General features: G+C 38.1%; 1 protein-coding gene across 1 annotated transcript in view; it reads right to left on the bottom strand.

Moving 5' to 3' along the window:
* The window catches only part of LOC124037458 (synaptotagmin-7-like), a 384,787-nt gene that overhangs the window by 185,729 nt on the left and 189,058 nt on the right, over positions 1–10,000 (bottom strand). Inside the window, exon 3 of the mRNA XM_046352188.1 lies at positions 2,421–2,503. Within this exon, the coding sequence (XP_046208144.1) occupies positions 2,421–2,503 (83 nt within the window). The remainder of the gene's footprint in view (positions 1–2,420; positions 2,504–10,000) is intronic.

Below are 10,000 nucleotides of genomic sequence, written 5' to 3'. Positions count from 1 at the left end.
ACTACCTGGTTGGTTTGTGTCTCTCAGCAACATATCAACAACAACACTTAACTCAAATGACTGTAAACAAACAATGTCGGGTCTCCAGGTTCCCTGCAATCAAATAGGGTTACATACCGTCCCATAATGCACTACTACACTGATATGTCACCCCTGTCATTAAACAGTTTTGTTAAACCATATTCTCCAATAACACACATTCCTTGGTTTTGGACTTTCAGCTGAACTGCTTAGTACCAGTTACCAGTTGCTGGTACCAATACCAGCTACCAGTACCAGTTACCAGTTACTGGTACCAATACCAGCTACCAGTACCAGTTACCAGCAGTAATACCAATAACAGTACCAGTTAACAGTAGTAATACCAATACCAGTTACCAGCAGTAATACCAATAACAGTACCAGTTACCAATACCAGTTACCAGCAGTAATACCAATAACAGTACCAGTTACCAGCAGTAATATCAATAACAGTACCAGTTACCAGCAGTAATACCAATACCAATACCAGTTACCAATACCAGTTACCAGTATCAATACAAGTTACCAGTACCAGTTACCAGTTACCAGTTACCAGTTACCAGCAGTAATACCAATACCAGTTACCAGTTACCAATACCAATACCAGTTACCAGTTACCAGTTACCAGTATCAATACAAGTTACCAGTACCAGTTACCAGTTACCAGCAGTAATACCAATACCAGTTACCAGCAGTAATACCAATAACAGTACCAGTTACCATCAGTAATACCAATAACAGTACCAGTTACCAGCAGTAATACCAATACCAGTTACCAGTTACCAGCAGTAATACCAATACCAGTTACCAGTTACCAATACCAGTTACCAGTTACCAGCAGTAATACCAATACCAGTTACCAGTTACCAATACCAATACCAGTTACCAGCAGTAATACCAATACCAGTACCAGTTACCAGTTACCAATACCAGTTACCAGCAGTAATACCAATACCAGTTACCAGTTACCAGCAGTAATACCAGTACCAGTTACCAGTTACCAGCAGTAATACCAATACCAGTTACCAGTTACCAGCAGTAATACCAATACCAGTTATCAATACCAATACCAGTTACCAGTTACCAATACCAATACCAGTTACCAGTTACCAATACCAGTTACCAGTTACCAGCAGTAATACCAATACCAGTTACCAATACCAATACCAGTTACCAGTTACCAATACCAATACCAGTTACCAGTTACCAATACCAGTTACCAGTTACCAATACCAATACCAGTTACCAGTTACCAATACCAATACCAGTTACCAGTTACCAATACCAATACCAGTTACCAGTTACCAATACCAGTTACCAGCAGTAATACCAATACCAGTTACCAATACCAATACCAGTTACCAGTTTCCAATACCAATACCAGTTACCAGTTACCAATACCAGTTACCAGTTACCAGCAGTAATACCAATACCAGTTACCAATACCAATACCAGTTACCAGTTACCAATACCAATAACCGTTACCAGTTACCAATACCAGTTACCAGTTACCAGCAGTAATACCAATACCAGTTACCAATACCAATACCAGTTACCAGTTACCAATACCAATACCAGTTACCAATACCAGTTACCAGTTACCAATACCAATACCAGTTACCAGTTACCAATACCAATACCAGTTACCAATACCAATACCAGTTACCAGTTACCAATACCAGTTACCAGCAGTAATACCAATACCAGTTACCAGTTACCAATACCAATACCAGTTACCAGCAGTAATACCAATACCAGTTACCAGTTACCAATACCAATACCAGTTACCAGCAGTAATACCAATACCAGTTACCAGTTACCAATACCAGTTACCAGTATCAATACCAGTTACCAGTACCAGTTTACCAGTTACCAGTTACCAGCAGTAATACCAATACCAGTTACCAGCAGTAATACCAATACCAGTTACCAGTTACCAATACCAGTTACCAGCAGTAATACCAATACCAGTTACCAGTTACCAATACCAGTTACCAGTTATCAATACCAGTTACCAGCAGTAATACCAATACCAGTTACCAGTATCAATACCAGTTACCAGTTACCAGTTAACAATTCCAATACAATTTACCGGTTACCAGTTATCAGTTACCAGTGCTAATACCAGTTACCAGTTACCAGTGCTAATACCAGTTACCAGTTACCAGTGCTAATACCAGTTACCAGTTACCAGTGCTAATACCAGTTACCAGTTACCTGTGCTAATACCAGTTACCAGTTACCAGTGCTAATACCAATACCAGCTGTCAGTTTTACCATAGTGTTCATGTGGGGAATTCAGGGCTGAACCCTACTGAATGGTAAGGTAGTGCATGTTGTGGCTATTCATTGGCCCCACTACCCAGGTGTTCCTATGCAACCTACAGGTAGAGACCTACTTGATGGCTTTTTTCTCTCCTCCTCGCCCACGACCCGTCTCTGAAGTACCAGCCGCCTCCAGTCCTGGCTTATTCCTCTTCCCCTTGAGCCAGAGAGGAGAGGAGGGTGGAGGAGAGGAGAGGAGAGGAGAGGAGAGGAGAGGAGAGGAGAGGAGAGGAGAGGAGAGGAGAGGAGGGAGAGGAGAGGAGAGGAGAGGAGAGGAGAGGAGAGAGGGAGGGAGGGATAGAGAGGGAGGGAGCGATAGAGGGAGGGAGGGAGGGATAGAGAGGGAGGTAGGGAGGGATAGAGAGGGAGGGATATAGAGAAAAGGGATGAGAGAGATGAAAGGAGAGGGGAGGAGAGGAGGAGAGGGGAGAGAAGAAGGGATGGGTGAAAAGGGGATGAGAGAAGAGAGGGCGGTTAGGGGAGAGGAGAAGAGAGGAGAGGAGAAGATAAGATAAGAGGTTAGAGGGAGGGGTGAGAAAGAGGAGGGAGGAGAGAGAGAAGGGATGAGAGAGAGGAGAGGGGTGAGGAGAGGAGAGTATAAGTGAAGAAGAGGAGGGAGAGGAGAGGGGTGAGGAGAGGAGAGTATAAGTGAAGAAGAGGATGGAGGGAGGAGAGGAGAGGGGTGAGGAGAGGAGAGTATAAGTGAAGAAGAGGAGGGAGAGGAGAGGGGTGAGGAGAGTATACGTGAAGAAGAGGATGGAGGGAGGAGAGGAGAGTATAAGTGAAGAAGAGGAGGGAGAGGAGAGGGGTGAGGAGAGTATAAGTGAAGAAGACGATGGGAGAGAGGAGAGGAGAGTATAAGTCAAGAAGAGGAGGGAGAGGAGAGGGGTGAGGAGAGTATATGAGAAGAAGAGGACGGAGAGAGGAGAGGGGTGAGGAGAGGAGAGTATAAGTGAAGAAGAGGAGGGAGAGGAGAGGGAAGAGACAAAAGGTCAGTGGTTGGATCTGCTCTCTGTGTTTGTGCTCTAATAAGGTTTAATAGCCTATCCTACTATCTCTGGAGGAGAACACACACACACACAATGCACACGCAAAGGCACACACACACACACACACAACACACACATACACAGGCACGCACACACACACACGCACGCACGCACGCACGCACACGCACGCACGCACACACACACACACACACACACACACACACACACACACACACACACACACACACACACACACACACACATGATCATATTATCTCCTGAATAGAGAGCTCTTTAGCTGATGGTTCTGTGATTGCTGCTCATCAAAGTCAATTCTAGACTCGTTCTGATCCTCACTGATTATCATTCACACACTCAGCCCTGACATTTACATGGTGATTTGATCATGCCTGTTCTAAAGCAACACAGACCAATGGGTTCCCTGTGGAAGACTCCAGGTCTCTGTCCCCCTCTATCCCCCCTCTATCCTCCTCTATCCCCCCTCTATCCCCCTATCGCTCCTCTATCCCCCTCTATCGCCCCTCTACCCCCCTCTATCCCCCTCTATCCCCCTCTATCGCCCCATCCCCCTCTATCGCCCCTCTATCCCCCCTCTATCCCCCTCTCTATCGCCCTCTATCCCCCTCTATCCCCCTCTTATCCCCCTCTATCCCCCTCTTATCCCCCTCTATCGCCCCTCTATCCCCCTCTATCCCCCTCTATCCCCCTCTATCGCCCCTCTATCCTCCTCTATCCCCCTCTATCGCCCCTCTATCCCCCTCTATCCCCCTCTATCCCCCTCTATCCCCCTCTACCACCCCTCTATCGCCCTCTATCCCCCTCTACCCCCCTCTATCCCCCTCTTATCCCCCTCTATCCCCCTCTTATCCCCCTCTATCGCCCCTCTATCCCCCCTCTATCCCCCTCTATCCCCCTCTATCGCCCCTCTATCCTCCTCTATCCCCCTCTATCGCCCCTCTATCCCCCTCTATCCCCCACTATCCCCCTCTATCCCCCTCTATCGCCCCTCTATCCCCCTCTACCACCCCTCTATCGCCCCTCTATCCCCCTTTATTGCCCCTCTATCCCCCTCTATCGCCCCTCTATCCCCCTATACCGCCCCTCTATCCCCTCTATCGCCCCTCTATCCCCCTCTATCGCCCCTCTATCCCCCTTTATTGCCCCTCTATCCCCCTCTATCGTCCCTCTATCCCCCTCTATCGCCCCTCTATCTCAGTTCTCTCGGCACACCCCCTCCCCCCCCCAAAAAAATGTTTTGTTGTTCCTTGCTGAAACAAGCAAAGATGTTGTAGCAAACTAGTCTTTGGTTGCCTAGGCAACACCACACATATAAATTGAAATGATTAGTACAGGCTAGAAAAGAAAGAAAAAAAACAGTTCCTCTCCTCTCTACCTAACTTTCTCTCAAAGTCCCCTTCATTTCCCCTAGGTCCCCACTCAGCCTATCATAGCCCTTTCCATTCTCAACCAATCAGAGCACTTGGAAACGTGCATTTGGACACCGCACCCAAAGTATATTTAAAGGAAGAAGAAGAAGCACGTAAAAGTATATTTAAAGGAAGAAGAAGAAGCACGTAAAAGTATATTTAAAGGACGAAGAAGAAGCACGTAAAAGTATATTTAAAGGAAGAAGAAGCACGTAAAAGTATATTTAAAGGAAGAAGAAGAAGCACGTAAAAGTATATTTAAAGGAAGAAGAAGCATGTAAAAGTATATTTAAAGGAAGAAGAAGAAGCACGTAAAAGTATATTTAAAGGAAGAAGAAGAAGCACGTAAAAGTATATTTAAAGGAAGAAGAAGAAGCACGTAAAAGTATATTTAAAGGAAGAAGAAGAAGCACGTAAAAGTATATTTAAAGGAAGAAGAAGAAGCACGTAAAAGTATATTTAAAGGAAGAAGAAGAAGCACGTAAAAGTATATTTAAAGGAAGAAGAAGAAGCACGTAAAAGTATATTTAAAGGAAGAAGAAGAAGCACGTAAAAGTATATTTAAAGGAAGAAGAAGAAGCACGTAAAAGTATATTTAAAGGAAGAAGAAGAAGCACGTAAAAGTATATTTAAAGGAAGAAGAAGAAGCACGTAAAAGTATATTTAAAGGAAGAAGAAGAAGCACGTAAAAGTATATTTAAAGGAAGAAGAAGAAGCACGTAAAAGTATATTTAAAGGAAGAAGAAGAAGCACGTAAAAGTATATTTAAAGGAAGAAGAAGAAGCACGTAAAAGTATATTTAAAGGAAGAAGAAGAAGCACGTAAAAGTATATTTAAAGGAAGAAGAAGAAGCACGTAAAAGTATATTTAAAGGAAGAAGAAGAAGCACGTAAAAGTATATTTAAAGGAAGAAGAAGAAGCACGTAAAAGTATATTCAAAGGAAGAAGAAGAAGCACGTAAAAGTATATTTAAAGGAAGAAGAAGAAGCACGTAAAAGTATATTTAAAGGAAGAAGAAGAAGCACGTAAAAGTATATTTAAAGGAAGAAGAAGAAGCACGTAAAAGTATATTTAAAGGAAGAAGAAGAAGCACGTAAAAGTATATTTAAAGGAAGAAGAAGAAGCACGTAAAAGTATATTTAAAGGAAGAAGAAGAAGCACGTAAAAGTATATTTAAAGGAAGAAGAAGAAGCACGTAAAAGTATATTTAAAGGAAGAAGAAGAAGCACGTAAAAGTATATTTAAAGGAAGAAGAAGAAGCACGTAAAAGTATATTTAAAGGAAGAAGAAGAAGCACGTAAAAGTATATTTAAAGGAAGAAGAAGAAGCACGTAAAAGTATATTTAAAGGAAGAAGAAGAAGCACATAAAAGTATATTTAAAGGAAGAAGAAGAAGCACGTAAAAGTATATTTAAAGGAAGAAGAAGAAGCACGTAAAAGTATATTTAAAGGAAGAAGAAGAAGCACGTAAAAGTATATTTAAAGGAAGAAGAAGAAGCACGTAAAAGTATATTTAAAGGAAGAAGAAGAAGCACGTAAAAGTATATTTAAAGGAAGAAGAAGAAGCACGTAAAAGTATATTTAAAGGAAGAAGAAGAAGCACGTAAAAGTATATTTAAAGGAAGAAGAAGAAGCACGTAAAAGTATATTTAAAGGAAGAAGAAGAAGCACGTAAAAGTATATTTAAAGGAAGAAGAAGCACGTAAAAGTATATTTAAAGGAAGAAGAAGAAGCACGTAAAAGTATATTTAAAGGAAGAAGAAGAAGCACGTAAAAGTATATTTAAAGGAAGAAGAAGAAGCACGTAAAAGTATATTTAAAGGAAGAAGAAGAAGCACGTAAAAGTATATTTAAAGGAAGAAGAAGGAAAAGATATTTAAAGGAAGAAGAAGAAGCACGTAAAAGTATATTTAAAGGAAGAAGAAGAAGCACGTAAAAGTATATTTAAAGGAAGAAGAAGAAGCACGTAAAAGTATATTTAAAGGAAGAAGAAGAAGCACGTAAAAGTATATTTAAAGGAAGAAGAAGAAGCACGTAAAAGTATATTTAAAGGAAGAAGAAGAAGCACGTAAAAGTATATTTAAAGGAAGAAGAAGAAGCACGTAAAAGTATATTTAAAGGAAGAAGAAGAAGCATGTAAAAGTATATTTAAAGGAAGAAGAAGAAGCACGTAAAAGTATATTTAAAGGAAGAAGAAGAAGCACATAAAAGTATATTTAAAGGAAGAAGAAGAAGCACGTAAAAGTATATTTAAAGGAAGAAGAAGAAGCACGTAAAAGTATATTTAAAGGAAGAAGAAGAAGCACGTAAAAGTATATTTAAAGGAAGAAGAAGAAGCACGTAAAAGTATATTTAAAGGAAGAAGAAGAAGCACGTAAAAGTATATTTAAAGGAAGAAGAAGAAGCACGTAAAAGTATATTTAAAGGAAGAAGAAGAAGCATGTAAAAGTATATTTAAAGGAAGAAGAAGAAGCACGTAAAAGTATATTTAAAGGAAGAAGAAGCACGTAAAAGTATATTTAAAGGAAGAAGAAGAAGCACGTAAAAGTATATTTAAAGGAAGAAGAAGAAGCACGTAAAAGTATATTCAAAGGAAGAAGAAGAAGCACATAAAGGTATATTTAAAGGAAGAAGAAGAAGCACGTAAAAGTATATTTAAAGGAAGAAGAAGAAGCACGTAAAGGTATATTTAAAGGAAGAAGAAGAAGCACGTAAAAGTATATTCAAAGGAAGAAGAAGAAGCACGTAAAAGTATATTCAAAGGAAGAAGAAGAAGCACGTAAAGGTATATTTAAAGGAAGAAGAAGAAGCACGTAAAAGTATATTTAAAGGAAGAAGAAGAAGCACGTAAAAGTATATTTAAAGGAAGAAGAAGCACGTAAAAGTATATTTAAAGGAAGAAGAAGCACGTAAAAGTATATTTAAAGGAAGAAGAAGAAGCACGTAAAAGTATATTTAAAGGAAGAAGAAGAAGCACGTAAAAGTATATTTAAAGGAAGAAGAAGCAAAAAGATATTTAAAGGAAGAAGAAGAAGCACGTAAAAGTATATTTAAAGGAAGAAGAAGAAGCACGTAAAAGTATATTCAAAGGAAGAAGAAGAAGCACGTAAAGGTATATTTAAAGGAAGAAGAAGAAGCACGTAAAAGTATATTTAAAGGAAGAAGAAGAAGCACGTAAAAGTATATTTAAAGGAAGAAGAAGCACGTAAAAGTATATTTAAAGGAAGAAGAAGAAGCACGTAAAAGTATATTTAAAGGAAGAAGAAGAAGCACGTAAAAGTATATTCAAAGGAAGAAGAAGAAGCACGTAAAGGTATATTTAAAGGAAGAAGAAGAAGCACGTAAAAGTATATTTAAAGGAAGAAGAAGAAGCACGTAAAAGTATATTTAAAGGAAGAAGAAGAAGCACGTAAAGGTATATTTAAAGGAAGAAGAAGAAGCACGTAAAAGTATTTAAAGGAAGAAGAAGAAGCACGTAAAGGTATAAAAGGAAGAAGAAGAAGCACGTAAAAGTATATTTAAAGGAAGAAGAAGAAGCACGTAAAAGTATATTTAAAGGAAGAAGAAGAAGCACGTAAAAGTATATTTAAAGGAAGAAGAAGAAGCACGTAAAAGTATATTTAAAGGAAGAAGAAGAAGCACGTAAAAGTATATTTAAAGGAAGAAGAAGAAGCACGTAAAAGTATATTTAAAGGAAGAAGAAGAAGCACGTAAAAGTATATTTAAAGGAAGAAGAAGAAGCACGTAAAAGTATATTTAAAGGAAGAAGAAGAAGCACGTAAAAGTATATTTAAAGGAAGAAGAAGAAGCACGTAAAAGTATATTCAAAGGAAGAAGAAGAAGCACGTAAAAAGTAAAAGTATATTTAAAGGAAGAAGAAGAAGCACGTAAAAGTATATTTAAAGGAAGAAGAAGAAGCACGTAAAAGTATATTTAAAGGAAGAAGAAGCACGTAAAAGTATATTTAAAGGAAGAAGAAGAAGCACGTAAAAGTATATTTAAAGGAAGAAGAAGAAGCACGTAAAAGTATATTTAAAGGAAGAAGAAGAAGCACGTTATATTTAAAGGAAGAAGAAGCACGTAAAAGTATATTTAAAGGAAGAAGAAGAAGCACGTAAAAGTATATTTAAAGGAAGAAGAAGAAGCACGTAAAAGTATATTTAAAGGAAGAAGAAGAAGCACGTAAAAGTATATTTAAAGGAAGAAGAAGAAGCACGTAAAAGTATATTTAAAGGAAGAAGAAGAAGCACGTAAAAGTATATTTAAAGGAAGAAGAAGAAGCACGTAAAAGTATATTTAAAGGAAGAAGAAGAAGCACGTAAAAGTATATTTAAAGGAAGAAGAAGAAGCACGTAAAAGTATATTTAAAGGAAGAAGAAGAAGCACGTAAAAAGTATATTTAAAGGAAGAAGAAGAAGCACGTAAAAGTATATTTAAAGGAAGAAGAAGAAGCACGTAAAAGTATATTTAAAGGAAGAAGAAGAAGCACGTAAAAGTATATTTAAAGGAAGAAGAAGAAGCACGTAAAAGTATATTTAAAGGAAGAAGAAGAAGAAAAAGTATATTTAAAGGAAGAAGAAGCACGTAAAAGTATATTTAAAGGAAGAAGAAGCACGTAAAAGTATATTTAAAGGAAGAAGAAGAAGCACGTAAAAGTATATTTAAAGGAAGAAGAAGAAGCACGTAAAAGTATATTTAAAGGAAGAAGAAGAAGCACGTAAAAGTATATTTAAAGGAAGAAGAAGCACGTAAAAGTATATTTAAAGGAAGAAGAAGAAGCACGTAAAAGTATATTTAAAGGAAGAAGAAGAAGCACGTAAAAGTATATTTAAAGGAAGAAGAAGAAGCACGTAAAAGTATATTTAAAGGAAGAAGAAGAAGCACGTAAAAGTATATTTAAAGGAAGAAGAAGAAGCACGTAAAAGTATATTTAAAGGAAGAAGAAGAAGCACGTAAAAGTATATTTAAAGGAAGAAGAAGAAGCACGTAAAAGTATATTTAAAGGAAGAAGAAGAAGCACGTAAAAGTATATTCAAAGGAAGAAGAAGAAGCACGTAAAAGTATATTTAAAGGAAGAAGAAGAAGCACGTATATCCTACTGGTCCCGTTTCACTAGTCTGTAATGTAAGTGTGTTGTCAATACTGCTCTGCATATTGTCTACAGATCAACGATTAGTATTTGTATTGGTTGTACAGGTGGTTTAATGCAGAAGTTTA

The sequence above is a fragment of the Oncorhynchus gorbuscha genome, linkage group LG06 (assembly GCF_021184085.1).
Source record: "Oncorhynchus gorbuscha isolate QuinsamMale2020 ecotype Even-year linkage group LG06, OgorEven_v1.0, whole genome shotgun sequence".
NCBI classification, from domain to species: domain Eukaryota; kingdom Metazoa; phylum Chordata; class Actinopteri; order Salmoniformes; family Salmonidae; genus Oncorhynchus; species Oncorhynchus gorbuscha.
The sequence above is the reverse complement of the archived record's forward strand: the minus strand, read 5'-3'. Positions and strand labels throughout refer to the sequence as shown.